Source organism: Sinohyriopsis cumingii, chromosome 1, assembly GCF_028554795.1.
Source record: "Sinohyriopsis cumingii isolate HCF-2022 chromosome 1, ASM2855479v2, whole genome shotgun sequence".
In the NCBI taxonomy this organism is placed as follows: Eukaryota; Metazoa; Mollusca; class Bivalvia; order Unionida; family Unionidae; genus Sinohyriopsis; species Sinohyriopsis cumingii.
Window position 1 is genome coordinate 87192247 of NC_142961.1, and position 24622 is coordinate 87216868.

The window sequence follows — 24622 nt, forward strand, 5'->3', positions numbered from 1 at the left end:
TAGTGCAGGTTTAGTATGCAATTTTTGACACAATACAAAACAACAGGCCTGCCTAATTGCCAAATAAACTGACAGCTGGCCAAGAAATCTGGGTCAGTAGAATGCTTTCTATTGAAAAAAGTCTTCCAGTTTCATGGATTGCATATCTTATGAAAACAATTCCTGCATGGTTTTCCTAGTTTTTGCATCTTCAGATCTCACTGCACATACAATATTGAAATGGCCCTCTCCCAGGACACTTTCTGTTAAGTTGCCCAAATTCTGTTTAGCAGCTTTTTGAGATAAAGTTCTTAAAATGTTCTTCTACTTTTAACTATGACAGTTACATCTAATTGGAGAATGGAATCATTTGTATCAAACTAACAGACATTCAGATTGTAAAACACTCACATTATTACTAATCAAAAATAAAAATAATGATATCAACACAGGGCAAATACAGTCTATAGAAACAGTCTACCAACTTTCTAGATGGATGGGTAGAGAAAAAAAACAGGTTTTTCTGAATTTGAAGATTCTGTACAAAGTATTACTGATCATATCAAGTGAAAGTTTAAACTGGTAAACATCTGGTTGAATTGTAGTCATTTAATTATATATTGTCCTCTTTCTGGAAGGTCTGGATTTGAGAGGTAACAGAGTTTATTACCTAATGTTAATGTAATCTGGAATTGTATTTGGTGGAGAAATCTGAAAGGCCTTCTTGCCAGGATGCTTACTGTCAAATTTCAAACAATTTTGTCCAATAGTTTTAGAGATCAAGTCACTAAAAGGTTTTTCTATTTTTAGAAATGGTGTCCATATTTAATAACAGATCACCATCATTTGCAAAATTTTTAAAGGCTTTTATGCCAGGATGTTCTGTGCAAAGTTTGTTTGAAATTAGTGATTTCTGAAAAGTTGAAAAAAGAAACTGTTGAAGCCTGACAGACTGGATTTTCTGTTTATAGCATTTAAGGCTAAATTTGAGGACAGATCAGCATAATTTGTACAGTTTGAAAGGTCTTCATGCCAGGATGATCTTTTTCAGTTAAGAAAAATTTGTTTCAATGGTTTTAGAAGTTGTGATGCTGAAAGGTTTTTCTATTTGTGATAACAGTGGCCATATTTGATGATGGACTGGCACTATTTTTATAAATTTAAGGTCTTTCATGTCAAGATGCTTTCTGACAAAATTTGTAAAATTTGCTATAATAGTTTATAAAAAGTTTAAAATAGCAATTGTTGATGTACAATGCATGACATATGCAGGGCCATACAGTATGCTCATTTGGCCTTACAGCCAGGTCAGATAATAGTGAACACAGATACAGCAAGTGTTATGCACAAAATTAATCATAAAACATACAGGATATGTTATTATTCTTGTGATATTACCAAATCAACAGAGTATAAAAATTACATTTTTGTGCTATAAATATCTTTGGCTGTTCAATGTTATTATTTCACAGATAGGAACAATTCTGACAAAATTAGCAAAAAAATAAAATGAAGCATGTTTAAATTACATTTATATTTTTCAGCAGCCTTCTGCATTTCAAATACTGTGTCGCCAATTTTCAAACCTCTGATGCAACCATACAATGGGGGAAGGTTTGTCATATTGGGCGTGACCCCTCCAACATATAGATGTATTAGATCCTCTGGTTGGTTTGCAGGTCTTTTAGGGATCACAGTCTCATCTGCAAAACATGTGAGAGTGTTGTTTGGGTTTAATTTGTTTGTCCTATTTTCATCACAAGTTAATAATAATACACTTCCCTGCAATAGAACAAAAATAAAATTCATTTAATGAACTAAAATTGTTAAAAACTTTTGGGCAAAACGTACCTCAGTTGTATCAAGTCAATACAATTAGGTGATACACGAAGACCAGCAGTGTAGCGGCAGATCTGGGATTACGTAGTTTGTAAAGTAATCAGTGCAACACAAACAACAGAGACCCAGATCTGCTGGCACCATATGCTTTGGCATATCAGGGCCTATGTTGTTTTGCAGTTGGACTTGACTTATAACCTAGGATATAAAATAGATTCTTATTGATAAAAATATCAAATTTAATTTTCCTTTAAAGATATTATATAAAGTACTTGCTCCACTAAAGACAATTAAAGCCATTTTCTATTATTCCATACTTTGAAATCTTTTTTGTTGTCAACAACATTCACTAGAATTACAATTATGATGTTGTGTATTATTAGCCATCTAATAATGTGTCCCAAACCAGCAATCACAAGAATCAAATATATTTTTCTAAAAATTAATCAGAATCAGATGCAAATGATAGCAGAACTGTCAGAATGAATCAGAATATCTTTTCCTGGTAGTGTCTCCTGCCATGAATGAAAGGTATTCACTATGACATTCGTCTCCAGGTTGTTGCTGTGCATGGACTGCTCCTAAAGAAACCAAGCCCTTCTCATTTCTTGAATAGAGGGAATCTGATGTCCCAGAAAGATAAAAGCTCACTCATTTTGAAGGAATCAATTTAAAAGAACTTGCATCTTTAAGAAAAAGGTTTATGAGATCAGCTGTTTCAATAAAAACCAGTCATTTTGACACAGAAGTATCGTAATGCAGAAATAACTCATCGAGAGTCTGTACTAGACATGGACACAGATTTTTACTTCTCAACTAAGATAAAGGCATTGATAGCTCTTCCTTCCATGCTGCAAACTACAGTACTAGAAGATTCAAGTCCAGGGTTACATCTAATATCATATTCTGATCAGATAAGCTTGGTTTGCATCAGTGATTGTAAAATTGCAAAAGGACATAAAATATATCAGATGACAACCCATTTTAATTAAAACAAACAAATCTGGAGATCAACATTTCCAGATATGTAATGCTATGTTCTAAGCCCACTGTAAAGCTCCTACCAGCAGTTAGTGAAACATATTTTCAAGATTGACAAGAGAACTAAATTTCTGACTCGGAAACTGGCAAAAATATATGATTTTGCATTAAATCAATGATTTATGGCCTTGAAAAGAACAGAGAGAGAGAGAGAGAGAGAGGAATTATCATTTAAATGAGTACAAGATCTGGAACAGAAACTTTCATTAGTGCAGCCATTAAATGGAAAACCAAATAAACATGTCAGTGCTTCTGTGGAGCCAAATTGGAGGCTACATGGGAAATTCAAGGGCAAAGCATAATTCCAGAGCATTTATTAGAACATTTCTAAATGAAATAAGACCATGCAAAAATGATTTTCCCTGCACATATGAAAAGCTGGGATTGGAAGTTAGGGACAGGGATATATCACCAAATCCAGTCCTGGGGCCTATAGCAATTGATAGCACCTGTGTCTTTATAATACTGGTTCACCTCTTACAAGGCCACACATTCTGCCACAGGAAAATGGTCTTAGGAGAAGGGAATCACACATATCAGAAATAATTACATGTAAAGTATGAATGGCATAATTAATTTTTAAATGTGATCAAAGGATTTATGTTCTTTTTGTATAGTCAAATTGCCATCTGCAATGAGAATATCTCACATTTTGCACTTTTCACAACAATTATTCCTTCACTGACAATTTGTAATTATTACACAAAATGCTCATTGTTTACCAAGGATGTGAGTTTTTCAAATGACTGACTGGTTTTAGTTTGGCATCCTTTAAAATATATTTTGTAATTTAAGACAGAGAAGTCACTAGGGCTAACATACCATTTATACTTTATGGCAACCAGGTCTCATGCTGACTTCAGCTGATGTCATTTGCCATTTGTTGTGATAACCAGATTACCTACCTCTTTGTATGTACTAAAGATAAATACTTTTTTTATATCAGTGTGTTGGTACAAATGTCAACATTTTATATTTATAAATCAATACATTTATATGCCCTTGATTTCTATCTGTAAAACCCATTGTGGTCACTCGAGAGATGAATTTTAGTTTTTGCACTAATATATCAGGCACTAGAGCCACCAGTCATGTTTAAGACATAGCCATTATAGAGGGGTACTTTTGAACAAAAGTTTGTTGCTGCTAAGTGATTCTGGCTATATAAAGCAGATGGTAAAAGGGGGGAGAGGGGGCTATTCAAAAGGTTGTTGTTGTTTTAGGGTCTATTGCCATTTCTCAGTGCAAGATAACTGCTATGTATATTTAATTTGTATTTGTTAGTTTTTTTCCTCCATGATTATAGGTTATGTATAATTGTATTTTGGACTTGACCTTGTCCAAAATCAAGTTCATGGTGTAACTGACTAGAGATGTTGTTGTTTTATTCTGTAAACAAATAATACTGAGACAATATTTCTCTAGGAGTGTGTGTTAAATATTAGGATTATTATCAATAAAGATTAACATGTTGGTTCGGGTCTTGATCTAGAATATTGGTATTCCCCATAGAATATATTGTTGCACCTGATGTTTACCACATTCTTTATTATAATTTTAGTAACAGATTTTAGCTGTTTACAACTTAGAATATTTTAGAAATGAACTTTGGACATGCATCCTGGCTCTACTTTTGTGTCTTAGTTTTTTTATATAATCTTATTTGCTTGAAACATTATCCATTCTTGCTTTAACATTTTTAGCAGAAAATTTGCTGTGTTGGGTATTTGACTTGGTTGGAATTATTTATTTGAATTATTTTTCACTGGAAATACAAAGTGCTTTACAATAACTTCTTGGAAAGAAACATTAATTTGGAATTATAATGAATTCAGACAAGGACATCTTGGATTACATTGTTGTGATTAATTGAAAGACTGTTAGCATACCATCACACTTTGGACCAATGGTACATTAGTAATTTCAAGACTACAGGCACATCAACACCTTCAGCATGGGATCTTATTTTGAACACAACTGGAATTTAATAAGAACTTTATTTGTTAGGACTGATGGTAGAAATTTTTGGACTATTTGGAATTTTATTTGCAAATTTTTATTTTTTTGTATTCTTGGGAAATAAGTTATTTGTTTAAGTTCACTCTTTTATTTATTGGTTTTCACTCTTTTCTATTACTTAGTTTAAGACCATAGAGCCGCAATAACAGGCAATACATGACAGACAGTATAAATGGTGTAGGAAGAACACAGGAAAGCCACAGCGAAAACCACCAATCCATAAAAAGCTACTTGCAAGCTATTTCACACACATACACTGGCCAAACCTCAGAACCCAAATGTTTCATGTACTTTAATATGGCAATACTAAACAATGTCAAATTCTATCACACTTGCTTCAAAATATTCAAGGATTACAACTGCAGCCATTTTTAATGCTTAGTTTATTTTAAGTAATGGGAGCCATATCTGATGGTGGATTAGCATCATTTTTACAAATCTAAAAGCCCTTATGCTGCAGGATGGTCAAATTTAACTGAGGATCATTTGAATCCCATCATCAGACCAGCCTGGGTCAGTAATATTGTATGTCCTTGGGCAGGGCACTTTACTTCAACAGCCTCAGCACTGAATGTCTTACACGTGTTATTTTGCCATTTAACACCTTACCAAAGCAGATCAATCAAAATTTAAAGCCATCTGTGCCAGTATACTTTATGTCAAATTTGTTTAAATTATGTTGAGCATTTGTGAGAAATTGTTTAAATGTTTTTCTATTATTAGTATTCGTGGCCATATTTGATGATGGATCAGCATCATTTGAACAAATAAAAAATTCCATTGTGCAGTTTTTGAGAAGTCATTCAAAGGTATTCTGCTTGTACTAATGACAGCTATATGTGATTATGTAGTGACATAAATTTAAACAAATTGTAAATTGCTTCATGCCAGCTAGCTCTCTATCAAATCGGGTCAAATTCTGTTCACCAGTTCTTTAGAAGAATTTAAACAGTAACTGCAATCAGACCACATGATACAAATGACACACAATTAACAATGGACCAAGCTTATATAGCCTTAATGGCTAGGTGATCAAAATATGATGTGTTACTGGGAATAAATGATCATCAACTTAAAATAAAATTCAATAAGTTTGAGTACTGAGTTTTGGGTAAGTACTTTTTCACATAAACAAGAAAGAGACAGTTTATTACAAAATATTTGTCTACTTTGAGCATATAGTGAAGTTTGGTGAGAAAATTTATGGAGTATACTTCCCTATCAAGAGAAAACACCTTGGATCAATCAAAATTGAGAAAGGCACTGAATGGAAAGTATTTACCAGGCCCTTGAGTGTGCTGTAATAACTGATTAACTCATTAACCCCATGCAATGATTTTACGTGGCAGGAAGGAGTAGCCTACTTCCAAGCTCTGTTGCATCAAGGTCATGTATGATACACTAAAGTGGGTGGTATTATAGAAAGGTAGACAGATGTAGCTCTACAATGATACCAAATAATCTGGAAGTTCGAGTTGCACTACAAAATAGAGAGGGAAAAACCTCATTTTTTGGACCACATTTTTTTCACCCAAAATTTGCCTGTGTTCGGAATTCGATTTTATGTATGGATTTTAGACTTTTTGGTCTCAGATTTAAAAGAGACCAGTATGAATTGCAAACAGACAGATGAACCTTTGCAAAAAGTAGGATAAGATGTGTATTTGGAATAAAGAGTGGTCTCGATATGAAAATGACGGGTCCCTTAAGCCCCAAAAAAAAAAAAAAAAACTTTTACCCTTCTGCTCGTGCGCGAGCAAAATAGCCAATGAAAAATGATGTTTCTAACATAAGTAGGCATTAGGTTATTGGAAAATCACCTGGAAGTTGATGTATTAGGATGTATTCAGAAATAGCTTTCAAAATGTGTTTCCTCCTCAAATTTCAGGTGAAAACGACAAAAACTTCCAGGGGTTAATGTGTTAATGATGAGATTTGGCACCAATCCCTCTACTCAAGGGGAGACCACTTCACTCTGATTTCTGTCTCAGTAAGCAGATCAAATTTCAGCATTTTTTTGCTAAAACAATGCAAAAGACAAAGTAAATTTTCTTTTCATTAGGAAGGGCCAAATCTGCATGGTAAAGGAAGGATTTCTAACATAGTTTGATGCAGTAATGAACCTGAACTGGAGCCAGGAATAAGCAACTTTTCTTGTGCAGAAAGAGTCTCAGAGTACCAATGACTGTCTCAGAGTACAAGTCATAAGTCTTTTGCACAATTTTAGAATCAAACCTGTAGCTGGAAATGGTTTGTCTGTGTACTTGGTCAGCTTCTGTTTCTGGTAGGTACTGCCATTAAAAACTTTATCTGTGTCCAAAAAAATCTTGATATAACCATCCGTGTTGACTATTGCCACCTGGTGCCACTGACCATCTCCTAGCCCTAATAAAGATAAAATTCATATTGATTTAAAAAGAATTTTAATATAATAATAATTTTATTAAATATTCATTATTACTATTATTATTATTATTAATTATCTTAGGCTCTTCCAGTAAAACATACCTTGGACCCAGAGAAGGCACTTTTAATGTGGGGTACTCAGCCATAGATGCAATTGAGAATTTTCTTATCATTTTAATATGAACTTGGCGAAATCAAAGTACCCTAGCATATATTTGTACAAAACTGACTTCCCTGGGTACCAGGTATGATTAAATGGAACAACCATTACTGGGTTTTCTAATCTCATTACATTCTTAGCATTTGTAAGCAAAATATCAAAATCCAAAAATGGAATCACCAATGACAAAACTCACCTCTATCATGTTTCAGTAGTTTCAAGTAGACGTTTTAGACATGCAAAATTTCAAACCAAACTTTTTCCTATAAACTGTTGTTCCTTCTTATGAGGCATAAAAAGCATGAAATAAAAGAAAGGAATCACTCTTTTCTATGATATCAAGCAGAGGTACTAAAACGAGTTGATTAAAAACAAAGAGTAACGCTTTTCTTCAAACAATCACTGTTTACAAAAATATGCCTCATGAGCTATCATTATTCTCCATACCAAAAAATAAGATTTTATTGGCTGGAAGTCACAGTTTTTTTGTAACCATGGAGTGTGACTAATTTTACAAACACAACTCATGCATCAATAATCATCTTGATTAGTTAGTCACTGCAGCTAAGGCCTAACCAGAAACCCATACAATCCGCTTCCAATATCAACTCATTCAAATATACGGTATGCAGTTAGCCTGCTGAGTGTAACATATATCACAATATACAATCTATAGTCATTCATATGGAATGTTTCCCTTTGAATACAAATATTGCTTCCTACTTGCACTGGTCAGTAACGGCCTCTTGTAAAGACCAGCTTGTATACAGCATGCAAAAATTCATGCCATCACAAACTTAACACAAGTACTTAATCTATGTTAGTATAGCTTGTACTGTAGGTCACTATGATCATTGCTTGTATGTGTGTAGTACTAACAGGGATTCATTAAGATACTTAAGTTTCTTGACTCTGAGATAAACAATGCCCAAGAAATGAACTTTAAACATAAAATCTCAAAAAGGTTAATGAAGCACAATAAATAAGTCACAGGGACCTCTTCTTGCAATAAGGGTGTCATGCTTATGAAGATGCTCCCTTTCACCATGTTTAACGATTCAAGGCAGAAATGTATGCAAAACCCATGTACATAGATGGAAAAAATTGGATAGGGCTGCAAAAGTGCTGTTCTAAATAGATGGAAAAATTTGAATGGGGCTGCAAAGGGCTGTTCTGCACACTGGGTGTCCAAGGCAAAACCCTTTCAGTGGGGGAAGCAGAAACATCTGAATTTGTATGTTGATGGTGATAGCCTCCCTTGAATAGAAAATAAAATCTGGTGTCTCTTTATATGTCTTTGCAAGATACAAATGTTCTTTCAAGTTCAAATGTCTCACTAAGACATATTATCCTCCCTGTGCTATTCTATTACCATATATACTTGCAGTAACCTCTTTTATTTTAAGTATGTATGGTACTCACAGAGATGAATACCATCATTAAGTTTCATCTTTCTAGCATAGATACTGCTTCAGAAATAAGTTCAAACATGAAATGTAACCAAAGTCACTGAAACATAAAATATTGGCAATAATAACCTACTTTTGTAATAAGGTTGTAATACTTGTCAAGATGCAATCTCTCACCAATTTTCATCATAGGACAGAATGTACACAATATGCAAAAAAACATGATCCTCACCTAAACATAACAGTTTAACATATATCAGTACAATGTTAAGTATAGGATGCAAAAACCTTCTTTTGTTGTAAGGGTGCAATACTACTAGAAACATATGATCATCTAATTTAATGGTTCTTGAATGAACACAGCATTATAAATAAACATACAACACCAATTTATCAAGGTCAGTGAAGCATGAAATATGGGTGAAAGTGACCTGCTTTTGAGTGGAGGGTGTAGTATTCATTAAGTTGTATCCATTCACTAGGCTTCATCACTCCAGGTAACAGTATCTATACAGTGTGCAAAAAGCTGTTTCATAATGGGCTAAATGCAAATTTTTAACAAAGAATGTATAGAAATAATGAATATGTATATATAATGCAAGCACCTTTGGCTACCTCCCAAGGGGTAGGTGCCATGAAAGCTACTCCAAACTATTGCCTAGGACCCTGAAGGAAAAAAAGGGCTTATATAGTGAGGCTGTACATAACATCACTCCTTTGTTTTTGTGCACCCATCTAACTTGCAAACCATCTCATAATGTGGAGTTAGATGAAGATCTCACTTTTTCTTTAAGAAAAGGCAAAAAACAGTCTCCAGTTTGTCTAACAAAATCTTTGATCAAAATAAAGCTCAATATAATGCTTATTTTGTTGTCAAAAGCAGTGGTTAATGCAAAAACATTTTAATGTCCATACATTTCTATATGATTTGTTGTTGTTGTTGTAGGGTTTAATGCCAGTTTTCAGCACAAGATAGGCTATACATGGCAGCCAGTATAAATGGTGGAGGAAGAACCCAGAAAACCCCCAGAAAGAACCACCGACCCATGAGAAGCTACTGGCAAGCTTTCTCACATACCCACACTGGCCAAAACTGAGACTCAAACCCACACAGACAGAGGTGAGATGGCAATGATCTGTAATGGTGAGCGCTTTAGACCACTCAACCACTCTGGGACCCTGATTTTTTATAACAAATATATATTCTAAGCTTTAGTTTATCAGTGTTTGCTTATGATGGTTGCACGTACTTTGCTACTGAGACAGCTGCAACTCAGAATCTGTGAGGTGTGCATGTCAACTTAATTTAAATTCATCAATTTATGAACTTTAACTTGCTGCTTAAGATCCAATATCCAATAATATTAAAAAGCTATCACAGAAATTTTCATGCTGGAAAAATTATAATTCCCATGTTTCACTGAAAGTTGCATAGACCAGCCCGCCTAGAAATCTAGAAAGAAAGAATTCCACAAAAAGCTTCAGAAAGATAATCAATTCCAAATAATGATAAACATGAAATAATTTTTAAAAATTTGTAAAGATGTCAACATTCCATACAATGTGTATAAAATAAAACAATGGTTAAAAATGAAAGAAGAGTCCCTTGAAGAGACTGATGCTCTACTGGGCAAAAGGAATTTCCAGGAACTCAAGATACAACCATTTCTTCATTATAAATGTTAAATTTTGAAACCATCTCTGATATTGTTCAATGATAACAAGATTTTCAAATTAGATGCTGTGCTACACATACCGGATGTCAGCTTGGCACCATTTTCATTCAGGATAAAGTAGACATCATTAGAAGTTGTTTGGTGAAAACTTCGTGTCATTATGATCTAAGGGAGTAATGACAACAAAACTTTTAAGACAGTTGTCACAGAAGCCATATAAGATGTATGACTGGCACGATTTTCTTTAGAACCTGTAGAGAAAACCAATATTGATATAGTCATCAATGATGAAGGACTAACAATAGCAAAAATTTTAAAATGGCTGCCATGGTGGCCATGCTGGACATCAGATTGGCACTATTTTCATTTAGGACCAACTAGACATCATAAGAAGTCTTTTTGTGAAAATGCCATGTTAATACAACCATCCTTTCAGCAGAAGTAGCAATGATTTGAAAATGGCCACTGTGACAGACATATTGGATATCCAACAGCTCCATTCTCATTCAAAACGAACTAGATTTTTGTTGTTGAGTTTAATTATAGTAGCTTTTGCACAATTGTGCATGTGCCACTTTTTTCTGACTGCACCGCAGCCTGCTAGTTGTTTCTTGAGAAGGGGATGGTGCCACCTCCCCCAGGCTTTTATGGATTCAAGGAACCCTGATAGTTTGGCCTCAATCTGTGGGTCCATAAAGGTCCCTACAGTTGAATGGTTGGCTGTCATTAGTGGGAAGGAGAGCTCGGGAACGGTCCTGCTTGCTTTACATCGCTGGTTTCTTGTTGCATTTGCCTTTTTTTTCTTTTTTTTTTTTGAGATTTTTAATTTTTTTTTTTTTTTTTGAGATTTTTATTCTTTTTTTTTTTTTTTTGAGATTTTTTTTTTTTCTTCTTCAAAATGTTCTAAAAGGAGGGGGGATGTTCTATGCTGTTTACAGAGGTTCTTAGTAGATATCATGTATGAAGAGAGATTTTCAAGATTATTATGGTATTACTAGTCGAGGTGTTTAGGGTGTGTTTCCTACGTTATGTTATTTATAAGTTTTTAGATATTACCTCTTTAAGTTATTTATTAATTGATGTTTTTAGAGATTGAATGTTATTTATACTTTATTTAGCAAGAGACCGAAGTCCTAGCCAATTACACGGTTCGTTAAGGACATCTATGACAGGAATCCTAGCTGATTACTCGGTTCGTTAAGGACATCTAGGACCAACTAGATCATGGGATGAATGCCTGTGTATAGCTTCAAGGCAATCCTCCAAGTAGTTTACGAGGAGTAGCAATAATAAATTTGTGTAACAAATGACAGCTCTGCAGGTCTATGGCCAGTAGATATAAATATCCTTAAATTATTTTTAACCTCAACCTGAGAGCTTGCATTGATATATGTCAATGTGTCATGAGAGAAGACAAAAACTTTTCAGACCTTAATACAACTAAATTATTTTTTTTCAATACAGTAATTTCCAAGGATTTTAAAAAATCACTATCCCCCACAAAAAAACTACTCGGTTAAAAAATTCTTCATAAAACATATAAGATGACAGCTAAAAACAGTACAAAGTTTTGAATGTACACTTGTGATTTCTACCTGATGTAGGTTTAGCTAGCTTGATAATATTGTTAAATCTGTTGAATTTGACAACTATATAGCTCCCATTCCCCTCATCTGTCAGTTCCACCTGTACAAAGTTGTTGAGGTTGTCGTGAAGGTATAGTAGGAGTGTATTCTGCTGGAAGGTGCGGAAACTGAAGATGATGCTGGAGTCCAGAAGGTTCGAAGATGGAGGTTCTTTGAATAGCAGATAGGATGTCTCAGCCCCAGTAAAGGTCACTGCATCAACATTGATATCTAAAATATAGTACATGATCATTATCCTTGAAAGTCAACTCTTTTACTTTTAATCCTAAACACCTATGGATGCCTCTACTACATTTCAATGGAGGCACATTTTTAAGTCTCGATTCAATTCACATATAAGTGCATTTGAACAACTGTGCACTATCTGCACAAAAGTACATTTTGATGCCCAGAGTAAACACTGGCCATTTTAAACTGGTGTTCATAATGCCACCTTTGAAGAAAATCACCTATTAGAAACCCATTCTCTCTTATCCAAAATGGAGGCCACATATATTGTTTAGCATCGTCTGGAATTTGGATGACTAGAATTAGGAGCATGAAGGCTAGCCCAAGAACTGGTTGATTTAGATGTTGAAAAATATTAGCTTTGGTTGGTTGCACTACTTCGATGGCATGACAGTGAATGAATTGTCTCAAATTTTTAAAAGATGGCAAAATTCTTTGGTGAAAAATGTTTATACAGCCATAAAGATCAGAATTTAGTCTTAAACCTCTCTACAAATAACAAATATGTACAAAATGGGGTAAAATGGTTAAAATTTAGACTGAAGTTATATACTACTAAATTTTCCTGGCAGGTCTATTCACCATTTAGGTGTGTTCCATATATAGCACAATGCACATTACAGTTTTGGCACATGTGACAGTGACAGCCTACACAACAACTAATGCAATGAAATAAAGCATTAATTGTACAATATACAGGTCTGTAACATCATCTGTTAATGTGTTGCTTCCAGGTTAACTACAAAGATATCAGACCGATTTATTTAAAATGTTTTTTATTTTTTTAATTTAGGTATATCTCAGGTGCTATATAGAAATATTTTTCAAAAAGCCATGAAAATTTCTCAGAATTGCAACCTGGCTGTTTTCAGGTTTCCCTTCTGTAGGTCATACTTGACAACTTCATGTATTATTGGCTGTTCTTAAACCAGACATTCTCTCTTTTTATGGTAGACTACTTCAAATGTTCTCTATGACTTTCATGGTGGGTTACTTCAAATGTTCTCTATGATTTTCATGGTGGGCTACTTCAAATGTCCTCTATGATTTTCATGGTGGGCTACTTCAAATGTTCCCTATGTTTTTATGATGGGCTACTTCAGGGACTTGAAATTGTGGATCTGGGTACATTATCATAAAATCATTTTTGTAGGGGTAAAAAGTAACAGCCTGGATAAGGGAAAAGGCCACTGAATAACACAATCTCTTGATGTGACCCCTGATGCAAGGAGGATCACTGTGAATAATCGAGACACTGACAGGTCAAGCTCTATAAAAGGCTGAAGTTTCATCTATATATATTTATTGGTTTCAAAGTTTTTTTTGTAGACATACATAAAGGTTGATAATTTATATTTTCACTCCTCATGACCTTGACCTTGACACATGATTATGGTAAAGGACACAATGTCTGCTCAAGCTATATAATTAGTTAAAGTTTCATCAAAATATCTTCAATGGTTAAAATATTTTAGTCTAGACAAGGATAAAAGTTGAAGATACTTTTTTTCTTGCTTAGACCTTCACCTTGAGGTAGAGGTTGTAGCTACAGTATGCAGTCAGCCATTTATACTGATTTATAACTAATCAAGTTTCCTTAAAATATTTTCAGTAGTTCAAAAGTTATACTCCAGACTTGATCCAAGTCAAAGAATTACACACCTGCCAATCCTGCAGAATTTTTTTCCCCATTAACTTCAACCAGTTTTAAGTAAGGTGTAAGAAAATATTTTTTACACAAATATTGACTCAGAAAACATAACACTGACAAGTTTCAAAGTGCAGTCTAATGTTCAACTAATAAGTTATTTATAATGCATCAGATCTAATGATCTCCAATTAAGTTTCAAACACTGCAATCTCAAACCACACTGTGAGTTCACATGGTGATGGCAATCATCTCTCCTGCCAGAGCAATTTTCAAAGCATTTTGGTATTCAATGAATACAAAAGTTGCCTTTCCTACCTTATTTTTCCAGCATGGCCTGGAATCTAAATATTCTTTTCATACTTCTGTGCCAATTGTTTGGACTTTTTAAGAGCCTGCATGTCATCTTCAGCTTCATCATGTTTCATTTCTTGTGCAAGATTTCCAGGCAGTACAATAATATAAAAGTGGAAGCTTGGTCACACAGGTGTTTTGCGTAAGCATGGACAGATTAAGGTAGTGAAGATAATATTGTTCCTTGACCAATACCACTTTACATAATACAATATCTCAGATCCAAACTGAACCCATGCAAGCCAATACCTGATTTTGAATACAATAATTGCATTTTCATATTTTTTGCTACTGAACAAAAAGTCTGTCATTGAAGGATCACTTCAGGAAGCTTTATGGTAAAATCATAAGGACTGGCAGGTCTGGACCTTGATTTCATGGCAAGGGTGTAGCTATAACGTGTGACACACCCTCTATACATGAGATATAACTGGTAATAGTTTCATTCACTGATTCAAAGGTTACACTCTGAACAAGGATACAAGATGCCATGACCTTGTTTGCAAAATTACATAACCTTGCCATGACCTTGATCTTGAGGCAGGAGGTATGACCATGATATGTAAATGACCAAAGTTTCATGGAAATATCTTTAGTGTATGTTCAAAAGGTATACCATGGGTAACGATACAATTACATTTCCCCTCTCATTTACCATGAGCTTGAGGCAGGGGCATGGCCATGGTACATGACATGCTGTCTTCTCATGATATATAATTAGGCAAAGTTTCATTCAAATCTCTCCAACCATTATAAAGCAAATGTTAAAAGATTAATGCATCATATAATATAATAATACACCCAACTTGAGAGAGGTCTCAAATTAATAAAACAATGTTATTTGGCAAAGTAATTTTGTTGTTTAACCATAAAAAAGAGGAAAATTCCCCAAGGATCATGTATACAATTTTACACAAATGTCAGAAAAATATTTTGTATTTTGGAAAAAAACATGATTCCTCAACCAGATATTAAATGAAAACCATAAGAGAAACAAGCTGATTGCTGCATAATTTTTTTTTTTTTAAATTATTGATATGACTGCTGGATTGGGATAAAAACATTTAATGTTTAGCATACATTTATCTAACTAATTCACCAAATTTTATGTCCACAAAAATCCACCTAACGGTACCTATTTCACAGTCCTCCCCATAGTGAGCCCATTTGTTGATGCAGATACACTGGTGTGATCCCCATTTCTCAACACACTCTGCCCCATTCTTACAGGGATTGGGCCAGCATGAGGTCATGCACTGTGGAGTCACATCCTGAGTACTGAAATAGATTCATATGTTGGTACTGTAATTTGATTGGCTTAAAAAATGTTGCTGAATCTAGAATTCACAAATATTTGTACACCGGTAGCTAACAATGTACTTCCAGCAAGCAGCTAACATACTTTCCTCATCCACATTGAAGAGATAAAATATTTTGAAAATTATTTTATGCTATTTAGTTTTATTAACAACTTTTCTACTTTTGATAAAGAACATCAGTGCAAAAAACATCATAAATAAATTTTACTGTCATGTGGGAGATTTACATGTCATATTTCTCACACAGATGCCACCCATTTCTGACAGGTCCAGAATGTAACAAATCAGACAGTTATTCATTTAAAGTACAACAAAAATATCCTATATTCAAAATATCAGACACATTTTTAAATATTAAAACATCGATTTGTTGGTTTTATTTTCACTTCTGAGCTTACATTGCCCTTGACAACTTGGAATTATACCACAGCATTACATTTTACCACAACCCTAAAGCAATGAAATAATCAAACAATATAATCACATTATTCAATTGTTCATAATATGTATATAAAAAAAAATTTTACTCAGCAATTGTCACATGATCATTGCAAGCAGATGTATGGTTTTGTAAATACAAACCAATCATGAAAATGAAATCATACACGATAAAACATCATTGTATATGGTAAATCAGGAATATCTGTCAGTCACATGCTTGTAGCTGTAAATTCTGGATGAATAGAGTACAAATAATTAATTTAGTTACTATATATAGGTATTTTGTGTCAATTTCTTTACCTGGAGTCTATGAGACGATTGAGAGGAGTCTCAACCCCATTGTAAACCAGTCCCCTCATGCATCCAACCAGTCCTGAAGCCATTCTGCTGTTTTCTGCACTGGTAACTCTGAATTAAAACAAGAAGTCCAATTGGGACTAATACTGAATTAAAACAAGAAGTCCAATTGGGACTAATATCACTCACCTGCCTAGCATAACTTGACAGCTGCCCATCTCACTAAGTAAGCTTACGTGATACTGCAAGAATACAACCTATTTAAATTATCTTCCAAACTTTATAACATGTAAATTTTAAACTATTCTGTGACAGTCTAATACAAACTACTTCCAAAGGAAAGACATAATAAATACTCTTTCTCAAAATCCAACTCATCCAAGATCTTTCAAAGACAAGACATAATTAATGCTCTTATTCAGAATCAAAGCATCAAATATAAGTCATAGTAATCTACTTTTGTGATGTGGGTGTAGTACACAGCATGTATCCCATCTACCTGTATTAAACAATATGCAAAAATCCTGAGCTAAATAAAAAATCTTAACCAAGAATTTATAAATAATTTACACAGATGTACAAGGTAGTCCCTCACCCACACCCCAGGGGCAAGTAATTAGAAGCTCATTCCAAACTGTTACTGAACACCAAGGAAGAAAAAATGGTTGACATTTATCGTTGATGTATATTTGTATATGCTTTAATCTGTGCAGACACCAATGCTAGGGATAGTACAATAGCTTATGCCTACTTCCAAAAAATATATTCTTGCATCTTTTTTGTTTATTAAGATTGTTCATTTACTTTAAAATGACCACATTTATTGTCAAATTAAACAAAGAAAAGTGTCACTTAAGTGTTAGACATAGAATGATATTCAAAATTCTCAGTGCTGCAACAAGGGCCATCAGGTATGTAGCTTAATTATGTAAGCTATGAAATACAAAATACAACAGCAGAAGATTCACTGGATAAAAGTATCAGTGATTTATCCAGGATTTTCAAACAGTGGGGGATGTGCAATTTTTAAGAGGTGCAGATCTTATAAAGGAAAGCATCAATGAAAAGACCCCTATTATAGTACATTTCAACAAATGTGTTGATAAAAAAAACTTTAAATGAATAAGGATAAAACTTACAGCTATTTATCTTCATTATTAGCAGAGTGCCAGTAAACATGTGTTCTTACAATAGAAATATGTCATATGCATAAAAACTGCATGAAAAAGCTGAGATATTACCACTGAATACAAAAAATGACATGTGTGCTTTTGTGCAATGTCACCAAATGCATGTCATGTGCAATGTCACCAAATGCATGTCATGTGCAATGTCACCAAATGCATGTCATGTACAATGTCACCAAATGCATGTCATGTACAATGTCACCAAATGCATGTTGTGTGCAATGTCACCAAATGCATGTTGTGTGCAATGTCACCAAATGCATGTCGTGTGCAATGTCACCAAATGCATGTCATGTACAATGTCACCAAATGCATGTTGTGGGCAATGTCACCAAATGCATGTCGTGTACAATGTCACCAAATGCATGTCGTGTGCAATGTCACCAAATGCATGTCGTGTACAATGTCACCAAATGCATGTTGTGTGCAATGTCACCAAATGCATGTCATGTACAATGTCACCAAATGCATGTCGTGTGCAATGTCACCAAATGCATGTCGTGTGCAATGTCACCAAATGCATGCCATGTACAATGTCACCAAATGCATGTTGTGTACAATGTCACCAAATGCAGTTGGTGGAGTGCTTTAAATTTATAGGTTACTACATTTGTATGGGAAAATAGGAACAAGTTTTTCAGAATGAATACTGCATGAACTTGTGAGTGCAGTATATCCTTCCGACAAAACGAGTTCATATTTTCCCATACAAATGCAGTAATCTTTTTATTATATGCTAATTTTTTTTATTCAACCTAAAAGGTTTAATTATGTAAACAAAATACACTACAAGAAACAACATAAATGAATGAATGCCGTATTCCAAACTAAATACACAAGCGCAGATTTGACATTACAAAATGATGTCATTATTAATGCGCACATAGCTCCACCCAGATAAATTTGAACTTAGTCGCGCGGTCGACATAACTTTCAAAAGAAAATTGCATGTCTAGTTAAAATTGAAATTTGCAGTCATATTGTGAATGACTGGGCATTGCAACGACTTTTCCATCTGATCTGGAGTGAATATATTTAGGTGTTTTGTTTCGATTCGACGAAAGTTTGTGATTTTGGACTGGATTCATCTGTGCAAATTATACATGAAATACATCGGATTGAAGTGGCGCGGGAGAAGCGGATAAATTAATACTGGTATTAAATATTATTCCATCAAGTGGCTGAATTAATACTGATATTACATATTATTCTGTCAAGTGTCTAAATAAATCGCTAAAATTACATATTATTCCATAAAGTGGCTAAATTAATACTGATATTACATATTATTCTGTCAAGTGTCTAAATAAATCACTAATATTACATATTATTCCATCAAGTGGCTAAATTAATACTGATATCACATATTATTCTGTTAAGTGTCTAAATAAATTACTGATATTACATATTATTCTGTCAAGTGTCTAAATCATTACTGATATTACATATTATTCCATCAAGTGACCAAATATTTTCTCTAATTTACTGGTAAACATTAAGTTTCATCTATGTTAAGTAGCTGATTTCTGCTCAAAAGCCTTTTGATGACTGTAAAAAATAACTTGTGCACCTGAAATTTTAGTTTTATAACACTTATTATCATCTGTTATACCAGGCATATGGTCATGATTTTGTAACATTTATAATCATGATATTCAACCTATCTTAGCAGACACTTTTAATAAGGACATTTAACAATTCTTTTTTTCACAATGTCACTTTCACATTAAGCCTTTACGTAAAGTACACCTACCCACAAAGGACAAACTTCTGTGGTCACTTTAATGTCCAGTTGATGGTCATTACTTCTGTAATTCTGTACATGCAATATCTAGAATAATGACCATTCATTTATATCTAGAATAATGACCATTCATTTATATCTAGAATAATGACCATTCATTTATATCTAGAATAATGACTATTCATTTATATCTTTATCTATGAAATTTGTTACTTTGATACTGTATTTAAGTTTAGATGACTATATAAAGTAATTATTCAAAACACAAAATATAGGCAAGTGAAATGAACAAAGCAATCAAACTCTCAGATTCCTGAAACATATTATAATGCAACAATTAAGGTCAGTGGCTCAAATCTAGGCAACAGTTCCACATACATAAGGCTTGCCACACATACTGTGAATTGATGCCCCCAATATACAAAGCTCCATCAAAATCCAGGACTTTGTCCACTCCTTCTGGAATATTGGCTACCTCCTCATGCATGTCTACAATGCAGCGTATGTTGTATTGGTCATATTCCATAATGATCTGGTGCCAATTTCCATCACTGACTGACGTCAAAATCTCTATGTCAAGCTGCTCCTTGCCCCAGCTGAAGAAAAAACCAATCTTGTTGGCTGAAAAGAAAAATTTCTGATGAATTTTTCTTTAGGGGAGAGTAACTAATTTTAATTATGTATTATTTACTTGCTATTACTGCATAGATATATCTTTTCCTGCTACTAATTGTTAAGTCCAAGGACATTATTCTCTCCTCCAACTAGTAACTAGAAGTCTAGAATTCTGATGCTGTATACCAGGGGTGCACAACCTGTGGCTCACGGGCTGATTCTGGCCCGCGAACATGTTCTGTCTGACCCTCAGGGCAAATTAAAACAACATAGAAATCTGGCTGTGAACAGTAATTATATTAAAGGAATTAGAAATCCACTGAACTATTAAAAATAAAATTATATAAAACCTTCATGTCAAGCAGTAGTTTATTACAACATTTATTAACATTAATTTTGTTTACCATGTCGATGTTGTATAGAACATGTAGTGTCATGTTTGTGGCCCTCAAGTAGTCTTAGAAAATGCAATCTGGCCCTTGACTGAAAAAGGTTGTGCACCCCTGCTATATACCACTTCTGACAATAAGAATATTATCCTGCTTTGACTTGGACTGAAAGGATATCAGAGTGGGGAATGAGAAAAGAACTGAGCAATATTAGCAGGGAAGTATGACATGCTCAATACCTTCCCCCAAAAGTACATTTTAATAGCAGTAATGCAATACCTATTAATTCTTCTTTGCTGGATTTGACAGCTTGATGGAAGGCTGATGGCATACAATAAGCTGTCCCCATACTCTGATACAACATTAGCCCATGTCCTCACTCTGATGTAACATTAATCCATGTCCTCACTCTGATGCAACACTGATCAATGCCTTCACTTTGATGCAACATTAATCAATGTCCTCACTATGCAACATTAATCAACGTCCTCACTATGCAACATTAATCCATGTCCTCACTATGCAACATTAATCAATGTCCTCACTCTGATGCAACATTAACCAATGTCCTCACTATGCAATATTAACCAATGTCCTCACTGATGCAACATTACTCAATGCCCTCACTCTGGTATGAAATTAATCAAAAGCAAAACAATGAGAATGTGGAGTAAGATCCCGAGAAGGTGACTTTCATGGCACCATCTAAAGAATAATTCATATATAGGCTGAAAATGCAGCAACTGCTCTGACTTCATGGGCTTTGATGGCAATGGAATTTGAAGAACTAAATAAGACTTGCCAGCTGGGCAATGTTTGATTACAATTCTACTGCATCTATACATCTGAGTAATCACAGGCCCTCTCTACTTATCTCTCTCAAATGTTTTTGCAGCTTCTGCTCTTCCAGGTTTAACCCTAAGTACACCCTTCTGAAGAATGACTGTCATGTGATGTGCTACATCATCACCTGTAATCCCTCATGTACAATGGAATTTTAATCAAACATCACCTGACATACAAGTCGTATTAAGTTTGTAATTAAATATTCTCACTCTGCAAGTACATGTTATCCTTCATGTAATTTTTCCAGCCATACAACTAAGTCCTCAATAATGAGGTAGGGACTATTTAAAGACTCTTAATTGTGCAATTGTAATGTAGTACACTGATTTATTTTCTGTGACATTTTACTTAAATACTAGCCTCATATAGGCTTGCTGTTTTTGCGATCTTCGAATCGAGTACACCCACAGTGTAGTTCATCTTCTCTGTACATGTGTAAATCATTTTTCTTACATTTTTTCTAAATTTTATGGATTTTGATTGTGTTTTGGTGAAGTTACCTTTTACCATGGCATCAAAGCATAAGAACGATAGTAAAACCCAACTTGCATAAAAACTTACTTATGTAGAGTTAGGTCCAAGGAATGTAACCCTTATGTATCTCGGGGAGTTGCTTTATTCATTTCAAGTGTTCAACACAGTGTAAAATGCAATTAATTCCCCATTTGCTCTGTACATGTAAGTGTCTAAGCCTGACAGCAGAGTCGTAAGCTCTATCTCTAATTATAATAAAGTATCTTATGTTAAAGTTTTGTGATATATAAGAAATAGTTGGAGTTGTCTTTCAACCCTGTATGGTACTACTGTGATTTCCCAGCTCCCCACCTCCCAGCACTGCACTGCAACATTACTATCTTACCTGACCATAACTGATTGATTGAACTTGTAATAACATGGCTTACCTGATGTGATTTTAACAATGAAGTAGTTGGGATTGTCTTCAGTTCCCATGTGGTAAAGCAGAGTGGCATGCTGACTGTGGGTCTTGAATCCAATTCTCAGACTGTCAGATCTCCAAGGATGGCTTAACAGATAACCTTTCTCACTTTTGAATGTAACAGCATGCTCTGCCCTCTCATTTCCTATTGGGTTCAAAGTAATGTCTTTGTAAGAAAATATATGATGTTAATTTTGGACAGTCACCCTGAAGAAATCGTGACCTGAGTCAACCATGACTCTTAGATCAGCTGATTGATGAAAGTTTGGTAGTAGATGTACTCAGAAAATTATCTTGACAAGACAAAGTTTCTGTACTGCTGAAGCAGAATTACTAACTGGTAAAACACAACTTAGATTCATGTGATATTACTGCTTGACTGTAAAAAAAAACAAAGTTTAATCAGTGATTATATGGCTCAACTCTACATTCACTCCAGTATCAATCATAAACATTACCATATAGAGAATAACTTTGAACCAAAGGTGACTAGCTTGGCCCCTTTTCCATCAACACATTTTTTTGGCAATCTTGTATCACATATTTGAACTTTTAAATTTCAAAATTGAACTTTTAAACTGAACTATATCACCAGTATTGTGTTGATATATATTGTCAAACCACCTACTGATTGATGAAACTTTGGTACTAGATGGACTAAGAAAATTATCTTGACAAGGCAAAGTTTCTGTACTGCAAAGTCCCTGCCCACCCACCCACCAACCTACTGTGTGACAGAACATAAAAGACATCCAAGATTAAAAAAACAACATTTTTATCAAATATAGAGGTAAAAAAGTTGATAACAAAGAAATTAGTGTTATTTTCTGCATTAATTTCTATAAATTATTATTCTTAAAATCTGCTGCATCTCTACAAGCCAGATATTACTGGCTGAAAGTCACAGGTTTTAACCCTGGTAGTGCTGTGTTGTTTTGGGATGACCTTGAAACCAGTGCTGATTTGTTTCTAACTGCCCTCTCTGGGTATGCTGAATTGTTTCAGAACAATAGACTTTTTGGGCCAAATCCATATAACAACTACAAAACTAGTATTGATAATCAGATTGCTGTGAAATTGTACAAAGTGATGCATATATGCATGCAGATTGCAAACACTGAAAATGTCGGTGAAATTGATGTGTGTTCATGGTTACCATTGCAACCAAATAGAGAAAATGGGTGGAAAAGTAATTTTTGACCAAAGAAAAATCAAATGTATTGTATACTTTTCCATCAAATATAGTCATTCTGAATGTGTTCATGGATAGTTAATTTGTTTCTACATATTACATATCCTCAGTTCATTACTTTTAGGCATATGCTAGATAATTAAAACTTTACTTTCAAACATGTTTCTAAATTTCAGTATGGTACAATATTTAGATGGTGCAATATTTATGTAGTTAGTATTCACAAATTTTCACCACATAAAACATAATTCTGTTCACTTATATAGTTCATTGATAAGGAACAAATACTAATCATACTGAAAATGATAATTATAAATTTACTTTGGTTGCCATAGCAACCAAAAAGTAATGTTAGTGTTTGAAAGGCTTAAAAGACTGTTTAAAATAATATTGTTGGCAGAATCTTTAATCCAACTAAATACAGCATTCATTGTTCAAAGAACTCAATGTTATCAAGTTGTTTTAATTATGAGGGTGAAGTCAAATTAATGGAAAACTAGTTATCTCATTTGAAATTGTTGGAAGGCAGATGTCTTACTGATTTTTATGTAAACATCTAGAAGCAATTACTGTTGGTTGCAAGAATAAATTTGACACATACAAGTATCTTGATAACATGCGACAAATGTAATAACTGACACAAAATCCATCTGCACGATTGTTATTGACTGCAGTGGACTCTATTAGTTAATCACATCATGTAATTGAAACAAATATAAATTTTTCTTTCAAAATAAAAAATACTGTTAAAAAAGTTAGGATTTCACACATGGAATTATTAAATGACTTTTAGGGTTATTTCTAGACTCGTACTACATAAACTTCTTTTTGCCAGCTCCATTACTAAATCTTATGTCCATCATAACTTTCATTTACTATCTATTAACAAGCAGACTCTAAATTGATTTCTTTAATAGCTTTTATAATTAATGCATTCTTTAAGATATGACAGCAAATATAGTTTGTGAATAACTTTCTTTATAACTCAAGTTGTTTTAAATTCTCTTCTTATAATGTTCAGCTAGTTTTTTGTCTTTTTTGTTTTTGTTTTTGGGGGGCATCCCTCTTCTGATCTTTTAGACCATTAGAGTTTGACCCACCTTCCTAACTGTAGTTGTACCCATAGGCTTAATGTATTTGTTTAAGGTAAATGCTATTCATTACAGTTTTTAATTTTTGTTTGTTTTCTTTAATTATTTTCTTGGATAGCTTGTATGGGTTGTGCCTGTGCGCTTTCTCATATTGTATAT

At 34.0% G+C, this 24622-nt stretch overlaps 1 protein-coding gene across 1 annotated transcript in view; it reads right to left on the minus strand.

Moving 5' to 3' along the window:
• Positions 1-24622, minus strand: part of LOC149807292 (axotactin-like) — a 228898-nt gene that overhangs the window by 68610 nt on the left and 135666 nt on the right. Inside the window, exons 16-22 of the mRNA XM_089964906.1 lie at positions 22146-22325; positions 19792-20014; positions 16466-16573; positions 15541-15683; positions 12125-12385; positions 7114-7263; positions 1509-1682 (exon numbers count right to left, since the gene is read on the minus strand). Of these exons, the coding sequence (XP_089821032.1) occupies positions 1509-1682; positions 7114-7263; positions 12125-12385; positions 15541-15683; positions 16466-16573; positions 19792-20014; positions 22146-22325 (1239 nt within the window). The remainder of the gene's footprint in view (positions 1-1508; positions 1683-7113; positions 7264-12124; positions 12386-15540; positions 15684-16465; positions 16574-19791; positions 20015-22145; positions 22326-24622) is intronic.